This window comes from Copadichromis virginalis, linkage group LG8 (assembly GCF_057382275.1).
Source record: "Copadichromis virginalis isolate Kocher_CV1m ecotype Utaka linkage group LG8, C_Virginalis_male_GT1.1, whole genome shotgun sequence".
Taxonomy (NCBI): domain Eukaryota; kingdom Metazoa; phylum Chordata; class Actinopteri; order Cichliformes; family Cichlidae; genus Copadichromis; species Copadichromis virginalis.
Genome location: NC_140625.1, coordinates 1,282,199 through 1,301,467, shown reverse-complemented (window position 1 = coordinate 1,301,467; position 19,269 = coordinate 1,282,199). Strand labels below are relative to the sequence as shown.

General features: G+C 45.4%; 1 protein-coding gene and 1 long non-coding RNA gene across 7 annotated transcripts in view; one reads left to right on the top strand and one right to left on the bottom strand.

Annotated features, from left to right (window-relative positions):
* LOC146702481 (RNA binding protein fox-1 homolog 3-like) overlaps positions 1–19,269 on the top strand; it is a 611,273-nt gene that overhangs the window by 417,208 nt on the left and 174,796 nt on the right. Inside the window, exon 1 of one of the 6 annotated variants that reach the window (XM_085465382.1) lies at positions 9,941–10,416. The exons of the other annotated variants lie outside the window; for them this stretch is intronic. Coding sequence (XP_085321508.1) covers positions 10,291–10,416 — 126 coding nt within the window. The 5' untranslated portion in view covers positions 9,941–10,290. Of the gene's footprint in view, positions 1–9,940; positions 10,417–19,269 lie in introns of those variants that run through there. 6 annotated transcript variants of the gene reach the window in all.
* LOC146702483 (uncharacterized) lies at positions 18,058–18,515 on the bottom strand. The gene is made up of 3 exons (XR_014921838.1): positions 18,379–18,515; positions 18,201–18,260; positions 18,058–18,102 (listed from the first exon to the last, which is right to left on the bottom strand). It is a non-coding gene; the product is annotated as an uncharacterized LOC146702483 (long non-coding RNA).

Sequence of the window (19,269 nt, the reverse complement as noted above, 5' to 3'; positions counted from 1 at the left end):
TCCATGCAGATCTTCTCGAGAGCAGTGATGTTTTGCGGCTGTCGCCGAGCAACACGGACTTTCAACTCCCGCCACAGATTTTCTATGGGGTTGAGGTCTGGAGACTGGCTAGGCCACTCCAGGACTTTCAAATGCTTCTTACGGAGCCACTCCTTTGTTGCCCGGGCGGTGTGTTTTGGATCATTGTCATGTTGGAAGACCCAGCCTCGTTTCATCTTCAAAGTTCTCACTGATGGAAGGAGGTTTTGGCTCAAAATCTCACGATACATGGCCCCATTCATTCTGTCCTTAACACGGATCAGTCATCCTGTCCCCTTGGCAGAAAAACAGCCCCATAGCATGATGTTTCCACCCCCATGCTTCACAGTAGGTATGGTGTTCTTGGGATGCAACTCAGTATTCTTCTTCCTCCAAACACGACGAGTTGAGTTTATACCAAAAAGTTCTACTTTGGTTTCATCTGACCACATGACATTCTCCCAATCCTCTGCTGTATCATCCATGTGCTCTCTGGCAAACTTCAGACGGGCCTGGACATGCACTGGCTTCAGCAGCGGAACACGTCTGGCACTGCGGGATTTGATTCCCTGCCGTTGTAGTGTGTTACTGATGGTGACCTTTGTTACTTTGGTCCCAGCTCTCTGCAGGTCATTCACCAGGTCCCCCCGTGTGGTTCTGGGATCTTTGCTCACCGTTCTCATGATCATTTTGACCCCACGGGATGAGATCTTGCGTGGAGCCCCAGATCGAGGGAGATTATCAGTGGTCTTGTATGTCTTCCATTTTCTGATGATTGCTCCCACAGTTGATTTTTTCACACCAAGCTGCTTGCCTATTGTAGATTCACTCTTCCCAGTCTGGTGCAGGTCTACAATACTTTTCCTGGTGTCCTTCGAAAGCTCTTTGGTCTTGGCCATGGCGGAGTTTGGAGTCTGACTGTTTGAGGCTGTGGACAGGTGTCTTTTATACAGATGATGGGTTCAAACAGGTGCCATTCATACAGGTAACGAGTGGGGGACAGAAAAGCTTCTTACAGAAGACGTTACAGGTCTGTGAGAGCCAGAGATTTTCCTTGTTTGAGGTGACCAAATACTTATTTTCCACCCTGATTTACGAATAAATTCTTTACAAATCCTACCATGTGGATTCATGGATTTTTTTTCACATTCTGTCTCTCACAGTTGAAGTGTACCTCTGGTGCAAATTACTGACCTCTGTCATCATTTTAAGTGGGGGAACTTGCACAATCGGTGGCTGACTAAATACTTTTTTGCCCCACTGTATACACATATATATATATATGTGTATACAGTATATATATATATATATATATATATATATATATATATATATATATATATATATATATATATATATATATATATATATATAATACCCAGCACGCCCCTGCGGGCGGTTTATCCTTCAAGTTCGGGTCCTCTACCAGAGGCCTGGGAGCTTGAGGGTCCTGCGCAGTATCTTAGCTGTTCCCAGGACTGCACTCTTCTGGACAGAGATCTCCGATGTTATTCCAGGTTTCTGCTGGAGCCACTCGCCTAGCTTGGGAGTCACCGCACCTAGTGCTCCGATTACCACTGGGACCACCGTTACCCTCACCCTCCACACCCTCTCGAGCTCTTCTCTGAGCCCTTGGTATTTCTCCAGCTTCTCGTGTTCCTTCTTCCTGATATTGCTGTCATTTGAACCGCTACATCGATCACTACGGCCGTCTTCTTCTGTTTGTCTACCACCACTATGTCCGGTTGGTTAGCCACCACCATTTTGTCCGTCTGTATCTGGAAGTCCCACAGGATCTTAGCTCGGTCATTCTCCACCACCCTTGGGGGCATCTCCCATTTTGACCTCGGGACTTCCAGGTTATACTCGGCACAGATGTTTCTGTACACTATGCCGGCCACTTGATTATGGCGTTCCATGTATGCCTTGCCTGCTAGCATCTTGCACCCTGCTGTTATGTGCTGGATTGTCTCTGGGGCATCTTTACACAGCCTGCACCTGGGGTATTGCCTGGTGTGATAGACCCCAGCCTCTATGGATCTTGTACTCAGAGCTTGTTCTTGTGCTGCCATGATTAGTGCCTCTGTGCTGACTTTCAGAATCAGAATCAGAATCAGAATCAGAATCAGAATGGGGTTTATTGCCAAATGTTGAGCAGGTTTACAACATTAGGAAATTGCTGCGGTGCTTCAGTGCAAACATGCTGTCATAAATAGCACTTAAATAGACATGGAAAAAAATAAAAGTAGGGATAAGAATTAAAAGTGCTACGTGGAAAGATATGTGCATGAGATATACATGAGATATATACATGAGAATAAGAATTAAGAGTGCTACATTGAAAGATATATACATGAGTGCAGGTGGTGATCAGTGCCAAACATGGAATGATGCAGTGACACAGCGTAGGGTCATGTGTTAGTGGCGGGTACAGTCATATGGTTATTGTTCATGAGTCCAACAGCAGAGGGGAAGAAACTGTTCTTATGGCGAGAGGTTCTGGTGCGAATGGACCGGAGCCTCCTGCCTGAGGGGAGCAGGTCAAACAGACTGTGTCCAGGGTGAGAAGGGTCAGCTGAGATCCGAGCTGCACGCCGCAGTGTCCTGGAGGTGTACAGGTCCTGCAAAGATGGGAGTCTGCAGCCAATCACCTTCTCAGCAGAGCGCACAACACGCTGCAGTCTCTGTTTGTCCCTGATAGTGGCTCCAGCGTACCACACGGTGATGGAGGAGGTGAGGATGGACTCGATGATTGCAGTGTAGAACTGCATCATCGTCCGTGTTGGCAGGTTGAATTTCTTCAGCTGCCTCAGGAAGTACATCCTCTGCTGGGCTTTCTTGATGACGGAGGTGATGGTGGGCTCCCACTTCAGGTCCTGGGTGATGGTGGTACCCAGGAAGCGGAATGAGTCCACAGAGGTGATGGGGGTGTCAGTCAGGATGATGGGGGGGAGTGGGGCTGTGTGCTTCCTGAAGTCCACAATAATCTCCACTGTCTTCTGGGCATTCAGCACCAGGTTGTTGTGGCTGCACCAGGACACCAGACGTTCAACCTCCCTCCTGTAGGCAGACTCGTCCCCGTCAGAGATGAGTCCAATAACGGTGGTGTCATCTGCAAACTTGATTAGCTTGACAGACTGGTGGGTGGAGGTGCAGCAGTTGGTGTACAGGGAGAAGAGCAGAGGAGAAAGAACACAGCCCTGAGGGGAGCCGGTGCTGATGGTCCGGGAGTCCGAGACATTCTTCCCCAGCCTCACGTGCTGCTTCCTGTCCGTCAGGAAGTCAGTGATCCACCGGCAGATGGGATCAGGCACATTCATCTGGGAAAGCTTGTCTCGGAGATGGTCTGGAAGGATGGTGTTGAAGGCAGAGCTGAAGTCCACAAACAGGATCCTGGCGTAGGTTCCTGGGGAGTCCAGATGCTGCAGGATGAAGTGTAGGGCCATGTTGATGGCGTCGTCTACAGACCTGTTGGCTCTATATGCAAACTGCAGGGGGTCCAGGAGGGGGGCCATGAGGGTCCTTAGATGGGAGAGAACTAGGTGCTCAAAAGACTTCATGACCACAGATGTCAGAGCCACAGGTCTGTAGTCATTTAGTCCAGTGATCCTAGGTTTCTTGGGGACAGGGATTATGGTGGAGGACTTGAAGCAGGCAGGCACATGACATGCCTGCAGTGAGGAGTTGAAAATGCCAGAAAACACTGGGGCCAGCTCGTTTGCACAGTGTCTGAGGGTGGCAGGAGACACACCGTCTGGGCCGGGAGCTTTCCGAGCATTCAGGTTCTTAAACTGCTTCCTCACATCTGCTTCATGAATATGAAGAGTTGTGGTGGGAGGAGGTGGTGTGAAATCCTCTTTTGTGTGGGGTGAGGAGGGGGGTGTTGTAGGTGAACGGTTTGAAGGTGGTGATGGCTCTATGTAGGGGGGAGAGGTGGGGGAATGAGTGTCCAAAGTGCCTCTATTGTTGGGGCCGTTGGAGGTGTGAAGGCTGCCTGATGGCTCGTCAAAACGGCAGTAGAAGTCGTTAAGGGTGTTGGCTAAGAGCAAGTCATCAGTGGAGTGGGGGGTTTTAGGCTTGTAGTTGGTGATATTCCTAAAACCTTTCCACACAGAGGCCGAGTCATTCTCTGAGATCTGCTGCTGCATCTTCTCAGAGTGCTGATGTTTAGCAATGTCCACTTCTTTAGTGAACCTGTACTTGGCCTCTCTCTAGCAGTCCCTGTCTCCGCTTCTGAACGCCTTTCTCTTTTCCAGCCACAGCTTTTTGAGTTTAGGAGTAAACCAGGGTTTGTCATTGTTATAACTCACCCTGGTGCGTGATGGCACAATGCTGTCCTCACAGAAGTGGATATAGGAGGTGACAGTGTCCGTAAACTCGTCCAAGCTGTTAGAAGCAGCTTGTCCAGCTTTGTCCAGCCACTGGTAGGATTTCTGGATATCAGCCACCTCCTCTATCTGCCGGTGGTACATACCGTGCAGGGGCCTGTCCTTCCATGATGGTTCTTCATCTCCCTCCTCTTTCTTGGGTTTCTGCTGCCTGAGGTATTCACTGAGCACTCGGTCAGTTGGGGCCATCTTCCCAATGTATTCTTGGATGTTCGTTGTCTCATCCTGGACTGTAGTGCTTACACTCACCAGTCCCCGGCCCCCTTCCTTCCGCTTAGCGTACAGCCTCAGGGTGCTGGACTTGGGGTGAAACCCTCCATGCATGGTAAGGAGCTTTCTTGTCTTGATGTCAGTGGCTTCTATCTCCTCCTTTGGCCAGCCTATTACCCCAGCAGGGTACCTGATCCGGGCAGGGCGTAGGTGTTGATTGCCCGGATCTTGTTCTTACTATTCAGCTGACTCCTCAGGATTTGCCTGACCCTCTGCAGGTACTTGGTGGTTGCAGCTTTTCTAGCGGCCTCTTCATGGTTCCCATTTGCCTGCGGGATCCCCAGGTACTTGTAACTGTCCTCTATGTTTGCAATGTTGCCTTCTGGTAGTTCAATCCCCTCAGTTCTGACTACCTTCCCTCTCTTTGTTACTATCCGACTACACTTCTCCAGTCCGAACGACATTCCAATGTCATTGCTGTATAGCCTGGTAGTGTGGATCAGTGAATCGATGTCTTGTTCACTCTTGGCATACAGCTTGATGTCATCCACAATCAGGAGGTGGCTGACAACTGCTCCGTTCCGTAGTCGGTATCCGTAGCCAGTCTTGTTAATGATCTCACTGAGGGGGTTCAGCCCTATGCAGAACAGCAGTGGGGACAGAGCATCTCCTTGGTAGATCCCGCACTTGATGGTGACTTGTGCTATGGGCTTGGAGTTGGCCTCTAGTGTTATACACCACATCCCCATTGAGTTCCTGATGAAGGCTCTTAGGGTCCTGTTGATCTTGTACAATTCTAGGCATTCCAGTATCCAGCTGTGGGGCATTGAGTCATAGGCCTTCTTGTAATCAATCCAGGCAGTGCACAGGTTGGTCAGTCTGGTCTTGCAGTCTCTGCTGACTGTTCTGTCTACCAGTAGCTGGTGTTTTGCGCCTCTGGTATTCTTGCCAATTCCTTTCTGTGTCCTACTCATGTATTGACCCATGTGCCTGTTCATCTTAGCCGATATGATGCCTGACAGGAGCTTCCATGTAGTACTGAGGCAGGTTATTGATCGGTAGTTGGAGGGGACCGGTCCCTATATATATATATATATATATATATACTATATATATATATATATAGTATATATATATATATATATATACTATATATATATACCATACTATATACTATATATATGCCACCTGGCTGTAGCTCAGGTGGCAGAGCAGGTCAGCCACTAATCAGAAGGTCGGTGGTTCGATCCCAGGCTGCCTCCTGGCTGCATGCCAAATATCCTTGGGCAAGATACTAGCCCCGTGTTTGCCTACTGGTGGTGGTCAGAGGGCCCAGTGGCGCCAGTGTCCGGCAGCCTCGCCTCTGTCAGTGCGCCCCAGGGCAGCTGTGGCTACAATGTAGCTTGCCATCGCCAGTGTGTGAATGGGTGGATGACTGAATGTAGTGTGAAGCGCTTTGGGGTCCTTAGGGACTAGAAAAGCGCTATACAAATGCAGGCCATTTACCATTTACCATATATAGTAGAGTATAACCTGGAAGTCCCGAGGTCAAAATGGGAAATGCCCCCAAGGGTGGTGGAGAATGACCGAGCTAAGATCCTGTGGGACTTCCAGATACAGATGGACAAAATGGTGGTGGCTAACCAACCGGACATAGTGGTGGTAGACAAACAGAAGAAGACGGCCGTAGTGATCGATGTAGCGGTTCCGAATGACAGCAATATCAGGAAGAAGGAACACGAGAAGCTGGAGAAATACCAAGGGCTCAGAGAAGAGCTCGAGAGGATGTGGAGGGTGAAGGTAACGGTGGTCCCCGTGGTAATCGGAGCACTAGGTGCGGTGACTCCCAAGCTAGGCGAGTGGCTCCAGCAGATCCCGGGAATAACATCGGAGATCTCTGTCCAGAAGAGCGCAGTCCTGGGAACAGCTAAGATACTGCGCAGGACCCTCAAGCTCCCAGGCCTCTGGTAGAGGACCCGAGCTTGAAGGATAAACCGCCCGCAGGGGCGTGCTGGGTGTTTTTTTTATACATGGATATAGATATATTGCATACACATTGTAGCTCTCAATGGTTAACTGGTAAAATGATGGGAGGAGGGCGACTGGCCTTATTCAGTTTCCTAAGTGAAGATGTTGTTGGGCTTTCTTCATGGTGGTGGTGGTGTTCAGGTTCCAGGAGAGGTTAGCTGATATGTGCACACCCAGGAACTTCACACTGTTGACCATCTCAGCAGCAGATCCGTTGATGTGCAGTGGGCTGTGGGTCGTTGAGCTCTACCTGACGTTAACAACCATCTCTCTAGAGACAGGTTGTTGTTCTCACTCCAGTCCACCAGGAGTTCACCTCCTCTCTGTATTGATCATTGTTGGTGATGAGACCCACCACTGTTGTGTCATCTGCAAACTTGATGATGTGATTTGAGCTGTACTGTGCAGTACGTCATGTGTTAGCAGGGTGAACAGCAGTGGACAGCATCACTCCTGTTTTTTCTCTCTGCCATTCCTCCGAGCGGATTAGATCTAAAATTATGACTTACCTTCACTTTTTTTATTTAACTTAATAACTTTGTTATTTGGTGAGTTTTGTAGTGGATGAAAAATAAATATAGCAGCAAAATATGAAGAAACTGCTGTTTGCTGTCCCTCTCTGAGGGCCCATAAATTAGGAAGATAGAGAGGGAACAGAGTGGGGCATATACATATTTTAGTGTTGCTCATTATTCATCCATTAGCTCTTTTTTTTCAGGGAAAGACTGCGTTTAAACCAAATATCCTCCTCACAGCTGAGCTATAAATTACATGCAGTCAGCTCTATGACTCGTATACGGGTGTTAACGACATGCTTGTTTTCATCTGTAACTGAAGGATTATTCCACCGTACACTGATGTCTTCTTTTCATCCAACCCATTAAACTGTTAGATATATGTGGGTACAAGACAATGTTTTCTCAGCCCATAGTTTGTTACAGCAGTTTAAACCACGATGAAATACTAATAACAGCATGCTGCATATGAACATTATACTAACAACACTAGTACTAATAGTAATACATAAAATAATAATAGTGAGACTAAAAATCTACTTTCTAATACACATAATAGTGTTAATACTAAATAATGCCAGATCAGGACAGATCAGCCTTGTAGAGCTGTGGGTGACCCAGACCTGTACTGAAAGCCCGCAGCACAGCGGTGGCTGTAGCTCAGCGGGTAGAGCAGCTCATCTACTGATCAGAACGCTGGTGGTTTGATCCCACATTGTTATCCTTAGAGAGATGCTAAGTTGCTCTACAATGCATCCATTGGAGCATTCAACTTCATTTATACAGCGTTAAAGGCGCTTTATGATTTAAGGTAGACCCTTCAATAAAACATATGAATGCTGGAATGAATGTGAGAAACATTTGTATAAAGTGCTTTGTTGCTCCTGTAGAGCAGAAACTATTTATAAGTGCAACAGTTATTGTGCTTAAGTATCATTGTCGTGTTTTAAGCTTCTTACAGTTTCAAAACAGGCTCCTTACTTTAACAGTATCATTTATAGCTTTTATACTGAGGGGTTAAAGTGGGCCAGGATGTAAGTTTGCATCTAACCTGTGAGAAACGAGCATGAAGGGAGTTAGATTTTTAATTTCAAATGCAGCGTTTCTATCAGCTCAACAACCATCAACAGTCACACAAACTGTTTGTGTGCAGTTTGTCTCACAGTGTGTTGCAGAGCTAACTTCACTCAGAGAAAGATGAGAAAGACAGGAGAGCAAGAAGAGAGCTTCGATTTAAAGGGAAGGATGCTCACTTTCATCAAGTGCAGACTTAAAGATTACATGCAGTACAATCATCTTTGACTTATGATTATTTTCCCAACAGCTGAAACACTCTGGTAGTATTCATGTTTACCTTTCTATCTAAGCTTCAGTGACCAGGAAGTAACTCAAGTCCTTCATTGGGCCATAGTGTAAATGACTGCATAGACCTGTGTTGTATTGTTTGTTGTGGTATGTGTGGTAGTAATTGCTGTGCTGGTTTTTAGTTACCTGGCTGCTGCTCTGGTTTGAGTAAGAGGAGGCTGAGGGTGGAGCTGCTGTGACCACACAGGAGGGAATGCAGTTCATCCTTTATTACACTGAGCTGTTGTCTCTATGGTTTTCCCCTTTAAAGTATACGATGGTTCATTCCCTTACTTTATAAGTCGAGCTGGCTCTCCTTTGGTCAGTTTGCAGAGTTATTTTCTTAAGTGAGTGTTTGAGTAGAACTTTGTTGAGGAGGCCTCCTGTATGTTCTCGGCTGCCCTGACTGGACTCATTTTCCTGTTTAGGTGTGGAGGCAAAGCCACGATACCGCTTCAGTACTTTAACTTTTACAGGAGTATTTTTTAACAAAAGTATTTGTACTTGTACTAAAGAAAGTCTGTACTTTGCCACCTCTGACCGTGACAGACAGACCACTGCAGCATGTTTGTCAGGCAGTAATCCGTCAGCAGTGACATTTCCTGAAGACTCTCAGTAGAAACAGCCAGACTTCAGTAAGTAAAGACGCTGATCCTCACTGGGCAGCCATGTCTGTAATATACAGACGACTGCATCGTCCTCTGTCAGATTCAGTCTGTACGCAGTCTCAGAAGGAGATGTTTCATCAATGCTGTTAGGTGGACTCTCTGGTATGTTTGAGGACAGCTGGCCAGTAGTTGTTCAGCTCAGCTGGTACGGAGGTGCTGAGGCTGTGTGGTGAAGGAGGCAGCAGGAGGCCTCTGAACTAAACCTGTTGGAGACACTGTTCAGCAGCTTCACAGCCTCATCAGTCCTAACAGCTCTGTTTGTACTTTGGTGTTAGCACCACTCACAGTACGGTTTGTTCTGCCAGCGTGTGGGCAGAACATGCAGATCCACTGTTCATGCATGCAGGAGGCGCAGTGCTGCATTGAGTGGTCTTACTGCTGAGATACTGTGTTGTTCAATGAGATACTGATGGTAGAGGTGTGTGAGTGTGTGTGTGTGTCTGTGTGTGAGGAGAGCAGATCTGCGTTAACGCAGAGCTGGTCATGGCAGAGCTGTCTATAGTAAGTGTTAATGACGTGGACCAGCTTCTGTTGTTATGTGTGTGTGAGTGTGCACACACAGAGAGATGCACAGTCTCTTATCCTCGCGCGTTTGATGTCAGGATACTCCAGAGCCTCCTCTCTCCTCCTCCCCATCCTCTCCTTCCTTGTTCTTTTCCAGCCGCTCCTCTTCCATCCAATCCGTCCCTCCTAGTCCCTCTTTTTTTCCTCCAATCACTCCCTTCCTTTCCTTAAGGACCTCCCAGATCTTTTTAGTCCTGCCTTGCCGCCACCTCCTTCTCTACTCTCCTTTCTCTCTCCCTCCTGCATCCCTCCTCTCTCCCTCCCTCTGTAGCTGCTCGTGTGCCTTGGTTTCTGCACCTCGTTCTCAAAGTAAACAGAGAAGAAGAGAAGCAGAGGCTTCACGTTCCTACACACACACACGGGATTTTCTTGAGCTTCAGCTGCTGAGAGTGTGTGCTGGCATCCTCAGTGGTGTGTGTGCATCAGCTGTATTAACTCTGACTGCTCATCGCTGCCACTGAAAGAAGTAAAGAAGCAAGAAGGGAGGGGACAGGAAGTGAAGGCAGAGAGCGAGGATAGTGAGAGTGAAGTAAACAGAAGTGTGAGTGACTCTCCATGAGTAAGCTGTCCCGCCTCCACATGCTGTGCTCTATGGCGAACTCTGGCTGTGTACTGCTGTCCGGGTCGGGGATGTTGGCCCACTCTCTGCAGTGCCCGCCTGCTTTTCTCTATCTGCCCCAGGTAAGACATTACACAACACCAGCAAACAAGCTTCTCTTCATTCTCCTCCTCTTCTTCTTTATTATTCTGCATCTGTTGTTTCTATTATTACTTCAGTGGCACTGTGACCCAGCTCTGTGTGTCTTATTGATACAAACATGTTCACAGGTTGGCACTTTGGAAAAACTTTAATGATCCGTGCACACTTCACTACTTCCATGTCTTCTGCTCTGGTATGCATGCACTCATGAACATGGACTCAAAACTGTTAGCTAAGCTGTGTGCCTATGTGCGCGCCCGTGTGTGCGCCCGTGTGTGCGCCCGTGTGTGTTCAGCGGGCAGCAGCACAGAGACAGATGTCAGCTCAGACCTGAATTTGAGAGCAGCAGTGAGTAAGTGCTGGCTCACTCCTTGACGTGGCTCCATGCCTGTCCCTCCGATGGCTGTGTTTCTGTTAATCGTGCTGTTTTGCTTCAGTTATTACTCTGCACCTCACTCTGTTTGTTTACTGTAAAAGTACTCAGCAGATCGGTCAGCTGCCGTGTTACGTGCCAGCACATTGCATGGCTCTGCGCGAGCATGCGCCTGCCTGGTTTTACTGCTGGCACCATGTGCGGTGGCAGGCGGTCCCTTTTTCTCTAGACAGTCTGTTATTGCGGCCGTATAAAATATGATAAGACTGGAGAGAGCTGCCACATAAAATACGAGCATGCTGCAGTGAGCTAACCTGCCACGTCCTGACTCCAAATAGTCAGCACACATCACCTTTACAGGGCAGCCCAGACCACCTGGCTGCTGTCCGCACACACAAACATGCAGACACAGGCATGCACAGAGAGAACGCAGCAGCTGGGATTGACAAACACACACACTTTGTTTCATGTGGCTACACAAACGCCACGACTCCTCGGGGAAGCAGTCTGTTAGAAGCTAATGGTGTGTGTGTGTGTGTGTGTGTCTGTGTGTGTGTTCATTGCCTCTGGTACACATGGGCAGATCTTGTCGCATCATTTTGCTGTTTTTCCTGCGCAGACTTTTTTCATCTGTGGAAAACACAAATGTTGGTCATAAAAAGTGAAACTATTGTTGCTGAAGTGCAGCGATGAGCTTCAACCCTCCTGGTGTTTTCTTTGGCATGTGAATCTTCTCCTCAACAGACTTTTTAGTTTTCACGTCTTTATGTCATCAGGTTCAAACTTTTTGTCACAGTACAAACCTCCACATCCTTCACCGAGTGCAGCAGATTCCACAACTGCTGTTTATGCAAAGCTTTGTACCAATTCCTGCCAGGAAATAGACACGTACGCAGTGAGCAGCTCGTCATTGTAACACAGCAATATTTAAAAAAGCAAAAAATACAGCATTACAGTATCAGTACTGTACTTCATCTGTTTTGATGTTCTGTGGGCCAAAGTATTTTATCCAGTGTGTGTTGGACATACCCGAGCACACATGCAAACTGATGCTCGGTGTGTGCTGATGTGGATCAGGTACATTGGACGTGTTCTGATGATTGCCTTAGAATCTGAGAGAAAGAAACGTGTAACTCAGTATCTGAACAGCTGGCAGTGGTCAAGCCTCTGTGTGCTGTGTTGAAACCCTCTGTAGGATCCATCCGTCTGCCCGTCCTCTGTTTATCCATATGAACAGACAGCGGTGACTGCAGCTAAGCATACCCCCCATATATTTCTCTCTTCCATCATTGTATATTGGATTTCCTTTCCCTTGCTCCTCTTCAATCCTCCTTTGTCTCTCTCTCCCTTTTTTCTGAGGCATTGCCTTGGAAAATGCAGTCCTCTTAAGTCAATAGCATGTGCTAAATTTGCTTGTGCAAGCTCCTTTGCACTCCCCAGGGTGGAAGGGTTGGACTGAGGAGGTATGAATCTTTACCAAACCACACGGATACTTAAACACTTCCTGTCTATTGCACCTACCGTTGGAATTACACTGAGGAGTGTGGAGAAATAAACCGTTCATGTTCCTTTCACTCTCTGCTTGTCTTTACAACGGTAATAGTGAAACATTGTGTGGATAGTACAGCTGAGAGTACTACATGAGCTTTACTGTGGAGCAAAAACAGTGTTATGCAAACACGTGTGATTTATCTCTGCTTAAGCAACAACAACTGATTTAATAATTACACACATTCTGAGTTTTGTGCATGTCTGTTATCTCAGGGCCATGATCTCACTGTGATCCACGGCCAATTGTCTTTCCACATAAAATTAATTAATGGCTGTTTATTATATAACCTACAGTCTCCATGTGAGTGTGTTTGAAGCACCTGATGACATCTCAAACACAATATACATGCTTAAATACGCAGACGGCCCAGGCTGGGAGGCTGAGTTTGTTGATCACCTGTTCAGGCTGGCCTGCCTCAGGACAGCTGAGACAGCTGCTGAGGTGTTAAGAAGATGAGTGAATGTATTTACAGCACGATCCCAAACAGTCTGTGGCTTTGGAAACCCTCGTTTGTGTGTCCTCTTGTTCTCTGTGCTTGATGTGTAAGAATAAAGTGAAGTGGTTGTTACTGCTGGAGGAAACTCTTTCTATCTGAGCTTCAAAGGTCTCAGTACACAGAACCATCAGCATCCTGTACCACAGCAGTTTTACTGCCTTCATGAGTTTCTCGGCATGCACAAGCACACAAACACACACACGCACAGAGCACCACCACCACACTCCTTTCAAATGTAGTTTGTTTGAACCATCGCGTTGTTGCTGATGCTACAAAACACAGACATGTTCAGTTCAGCTCAGAGAAAAGAGAAAGGCAGGAACAAAGAGCTGAAAATAAAAAAAAATAAAATAAAAATGGAGACAATATTTAGAAAAAGGCAAATACACTGTAAAAAAAAACTGTCAAATTTACGGTAAAATACCGGCAGCTGTGGTTGCCAGGAACATACCGTGTAAAAAATGTGGAATCTGTAAAAGACAATACGGTATATTGGTTTTGTAACCCTAATTTTTAAGGTAGACAACGTATTATTTTACCAAAATCATGATAGAAAAAAAACAAATATATTTGTCAATTATACAGCAATTTAATGTAAAAAATGCAACTTTCCATAGCTTTTTACGGATATTTGCAGTAAAGAAAAAGTTATAATATAATAATATTTACAGTAATTTGTTGTTAACTTAACAGTAATAGGATAGACCCTATTATTGTAAATAACTGTAAAAATAACAGAAATATGTTAAACCTTATTAAAACCTTTGACAGTAAAAAACACAGTGAAATTGTATAACAAATTACAGCATTTTATTTTGACCAGATACATTTTACGGTAAATTCCTGGCAACCACAGCTGCCGGTATTTTACCGCTAAAAATACAGTACAATATGAGGAACATAAATGGTTTACCGTACATTTTACATTTGCAACCGCTAAATATAGAAAAATCTAAAGATGCTCATATACAACCAAGGTAGAGAATATTACTGAAACAATGAGAAAATTTGACATACCATTTGAAAACAGACTAAACATATCATTTTCTCTATTCCTACAAAACAGCATAGATCTTGAGAATACAGCATGTGTCCCCTGACCTATCAACAGTAATGAGTCACTGGGTCCTGCCTTGGTGAAGGAAAGAACTCAGTGGAGTTTCTAATGCGCATGATGTCGAAGATACAAGCTCTGCAGGAGTACTTCAATGTCCATCAGATGTTCACTTTGGACTGGCAGGATCCCCTCTGCAGCAAAAAAAAATGGACAAAGTTTGATCAGTGCTTGAGCAAAATGCACAGAAATGAACAAAACGTGCTGCCAAAAACAGATCTAATGATAAATTATTTCTTAAGTGTAAAATATACAGTTCTTAAAGGATAACTATTGCCAAAACGCAACATGGGCTGTTTTTTGTTTTTTGTTTTTTTTACTGTAAACAAGACAAACATATATCTAAAAGCATAATTACGACAAACGAGCCGTTTTTGAGATTGACCGTGATTTTGTTTTGTGGTCAATAGCCAGTGAATGGGAATACTAGGGGGCCGGGGCATAAATTTGAGCGCATCAAAATCGATACAGTAAAAAAAAAAAAAAAAAAAAAACAGCCCAGGTTGCGTTTTGGCAATAGTTATCCTTTAAATCTACTTATGTAAAAGTGATACATAGACAACGCAGCCCTAATCACAATCATAATTTGTTGGAAAACGTATTTAAGTTTCCTATTGATTTATCATAGAACTTGAAGTTAATAGCTGAATGCATGGTGATGAGACCTATCATTCAATCGACATTTTATAACGTGTGAAATTGCTCACCTGGACATGAACCTGAGCTCGGCTGATTAAGATTAGTGTCTCTTGTCCATCTTTCTTTAGCAAAACTTGAATAATACCACTGCTTACCTCTTATTGAATCTTTGGGTGCAGACTTAATTGAAGAGCCTCGTATAAACAGGCAGGGTGTGATGTGTAGGGAAACCAAAGAATACAGCCGCCATCATTTCTGCCAGAATAGAATAGAATAGAATAGAATAGAATAGCCTTTATTGTCATTGTACAGAGTACAACGAAATTGGAGTGCCACTCCCTTGGTGCAAGTTTCAGTAATAAATATAAATGTAAAATATAAAAAGTACAAAAAAACAATCGTAAGTACTCAAACAATATCAAATCAAATCAAATCAAATCACTTTTATTGTCACATCACATGTGCAGGTACATTGGTACAGCACATGTGAGTGAAATTCTTGTGTGCAAGCTTCACAAGCAACAGAGTTGTGCAAAATACAATAATGTAAACAAGCAAAATACAAGAATGGCTACATCTGAAACTAATAAATATATGTACAATATATAATAGTATATGCATTTCTGGATATATACAGGATAGCAGCACGGATATAATGAAAGTATGAATAGCAGCATAATATAATGACAGTATGAATAGCAGCATAATATAATGACAGTGACGGTATGGAATAGGTTCAATTGTTTTTGTGCTTATTTACTACGGCGATAGCTCTGGGAAAGAAGCTATCCCTGAATCTGTTTGTCCTGGTTTTATGTGACCTGTACCGTCGGCCTGATGGTAATAGTTCAAACAGTTGGTTGCTGGGGTGAGAGTGGTCCTTGATGATATTGCCAGCTCTGCTGAGGTACCGAGAGTTTGCAGTGACCTTCAGGCTGGGCAGAGAGCAGCCAGTGATCTTCTGGGCTGTGTTGATGACCCTCTGCAGTACTTTCCTGTCTGCAGCTGAGCACCCTGCATACCATGTTGTTATGCCGTACGTTAGGATGCTCTCTATGGTGGTTGTGTAAAATGTCACCAGCAGCCTCTCCTCCAGGTTGTTCCTCCTGAGCACTCTCAGAAAGTGGAGACGCTGCTGGGCCTTTTTAACCACCGCTGTAGTATTTGCAGTCCAGGAGAGGTCATCAGATATCTGCACGCCCAGAAACCTCATGGAGTGTACCCTCTCCACACAGCTCCCGTGAATGTAAAGTGGGGCCGGGTCTGCTCTGCCCTTCCTGAAGTCCAAGATAAGTTCTTTAGTTTTCGTGGTGTTCAGTTGGAGGTTGTTAACTGAACACCACTCAGTCAGTCTGTTGACCTCATCTCTATAGTCCGACTCATCCCCCCTTGAGATGAGTCCAACCACTGTGGTGTCATCCGCGAACTTTATGATGGTGTTTGAGAGATGGGTAGGGGAGCAGTCGGATGTGTAGAGCATAAACAGGAGGGGATTCAAAACACATCCTTGTGGAGACCCGGTGCTGAGTGTGATGGTGCTGGACCGGTGGGGGCCGAGTCTGACAGACTGTGGTCTATTTGTCAGGAAGTCCTTGATCCAGAGGCAGATGGGGGTGGAGAGTCCCAGGTGAGACAGTTTCTGGACCAGGATCTCCGGGATGATATGATTGAATGCTGAGCTGAAGTCCAGAAAGAGCATTCTCACATAGCTTCCTCGGTGCTCCAGGTGACTCAGCGCAGTGTGGAGCACTATGGTGATGGCGTCCTCGGTGGAACGATTTGTCCTGTCGGCAAATTGGTGGGGGTCCAGAGTGGGAGGCAGACCAGCCCTGATGTGCTGACAGACCAGTCTCTCAAAGCACTTCATCACTACAGGCGTAAGTGCAACAGGCCTGTAGTCATTTGGGCTGGCCACAGCTGTCTTCTTGGCGATGGGGATGATGGTGGAGGTTTTGAGGCAGGGCGGGACGGTGTTTGATGACAAGGAAAGGTTGAAGATTTTAGTGAAGACTCCGGTCAGTTCGTCAGCACATGCTCTGAGAACCTTTCCATGTATTCCATCAGGACCTGCCGCCTTCCTGGGATTCAATGACCTTAGAACACACCTCACTTGATGCTCCCTGAGTGTTAGTGTGCCAGTGCTGGGGGTGGGTGGAAGTGGTGTGGCAGCTGAGGGCCTGGTCGTCTCAAAGCGGGCGAAGAAACAGTTTAGATCCTCAGCCAGCGAGGCATCAGTCCTAGATGTCGCCTGGTTATTGCTTCTGTAGTTGGTAATGTGATTGATCCCCTGCCACATTTTTCTGGGGTCGTTGTCAACAAAGTGATCTTCAATCCTCCTCCTATAGGCAGCCTTAGCTTTCCTGATGCCTCTACTAAGGTCTGCCCTGGCTGCCCTATACGCAGCCCTGTCCCCTGACTTGAAGGCAGTGTTGCGGCTTTTTAGGAGGGATTGCACTTCGCTATTCATCCAGGGTTTTTGATTTGGAAATACCCTGACCCTTTTGTTGACGGTGACATTGTCAACACAGTTCCTGATGTACGAGAGTACAGTGTCCGTGTACTCCTGGAGGTTGTGGCTGGAGAATAAATCCCATACAGTTGTTGAGAAGCAGTCCTGCAGTTGAGAAAGGGCTCCTTCAGGCCAGGTTTTTATTGTCTTCGTCTGGGGCTTTGTTTTTCTCAGCAGGGGGGTGTAGGTGGGAGTGAGGGACATGCAGAGGTGGTCAGATCCAGCCAGGTAAATGGCCTGTATTTGTGGGGGAGGGGTGTCGCTCTGAAAGCATGCTTGATGTTTGAATAGACATGGTCCAAAGTGTGTTCTCCTCTCGTAGCAAAGTCCACAAACTGGACAAATTTAGGAAGCACAGTCTTTAGGCACGCTTTGTTAAAGTCGCCGGCGACAATAAAAACCCCATCGGGGTGGGCAAGCTGTTGTTTGTTTATGGTGTTGAGCAAGAGGCTGAGAGCCGTGCTAACGTTAGCATCCGGCGGTATATAAACAGCTATCACAATAACTACTGTAAACTCCCTCGGGATGTAAAAAGATCTGCACGAGACTGCCAGAACCTCCAAATCAGGAGAACAGTGTGTGTGAATGATCCTGCTGTTACAACACCACTCGTTATGCACGTAAACACATAGCCCCCCTCCTCTGCTTTTACCTGAGTTGCTGTTTCTGTCATGCCAGTGTAGCGTGCGGCCTGCTAACTCGACTAATGGGGTGCAACGAAGCTTTCATTGTGGACTGGCTAGATACCTTCTGCATTCAGAAAGAAAACAAGAAGGGCATACACCATAAACAATAATAACTGACAAAAATAATGAGACAAGAAATTAAAGTAACAAAATAAGTGCAAATCAAGTTTCCCTGTGTTGCAGTGTAGCTGAATGTTTTTCAACAATTTGATTTACGGTAAAACACATACCAAATATTTCCAGCATTTTTTTCCTGCCATTGTCTTGAAACTGTTTCATCTGTCCCTCTCATTTGATGCTGTTTACAAAAACAAAACAGCAATATTGTAAAGGGAAAAGGGAAAATGAATTTAATGGAGAAAAAAACGAAAAAAACATTATGACCTGAAATCTCACCATTTCCTGAGAGTCACAGGTCCTTTGAGTATCCTTATGGTTTCTGCTCAAATTCAGTGTCTGAAAAGGGTAGGAACAAAACAAACCTTTTTAATCATAATAAAGACAAAATAAGATTTAGAGACAGACAACAAAGAAATGTGTAAAATATCTTCTGGAATCTGTTTACTTTACTAACCTTGAAAGAGACTCTTGGGTCTTAGCTGTGCCACCACCCTTAAACCTTAAAACAGATGGAGACGATATGCTGGCCTGGCTTGAAATTTCCATATTTGGTGCTGTAAAACAATATCACAAACAATAGATTAATTGTACTTTTTGGACAATGGCCAAAGCATAATAGAAAAAACAGAAAGCCCTTCATGGCTATTGTGCAATGAAATCATAATCCGGTTGTTCAGTCTGACGTCACTAGCCGTGTCTGGGTCTAAACTCCGCTGCAGGTCCATATATCAAACGATCACTGTGGCATTACTGAGAGTTGAAAAACTATCTAAAGTCTTTCATCTAAAATGATCAGCGTTCTGCTCTACCAGGTGTAACAATTGAGTTTAACATCCAGGCATCCATGAAAACGGAATTTATGACATTTAACAGAGTTAGAAGTTAGAAGCTAGCGAGCTAACTCCCTGCTATCTAAATACCATATAGCATGTCCTGACTGCGGGGTTTTGGAAACAAATTAAAACGTACAGCTCTGCTATCACTTCCAACATAAATGAAGACAGAAAACTAAACAGCAGTGACGTTTGTAGGGTTACTGAAGTTGGGCTAGCTGGTATATAATGATGTGCTACGTGACCGCTAGCTAACACAGCTATGTTAGCATAATATAAACAAGCTAACTTTTTTTCCACTGGATAAAAGTTAACGTGAGTGTTCTCGGTGGTCAGGAACAAATGTAATCGCATGGCAGGATGCTGTAAAAGGACCAAACTTCAGCCAGGAGAACAACTGAGACAATCCATCCACAATACGAGGTTAGTCATTCATATACTGCTGCATGGGGTGGGCTGTAGTTACATCCTAAGGTTTTAAAAACTGAGCTTAAATAAATGATTAGCGGTAA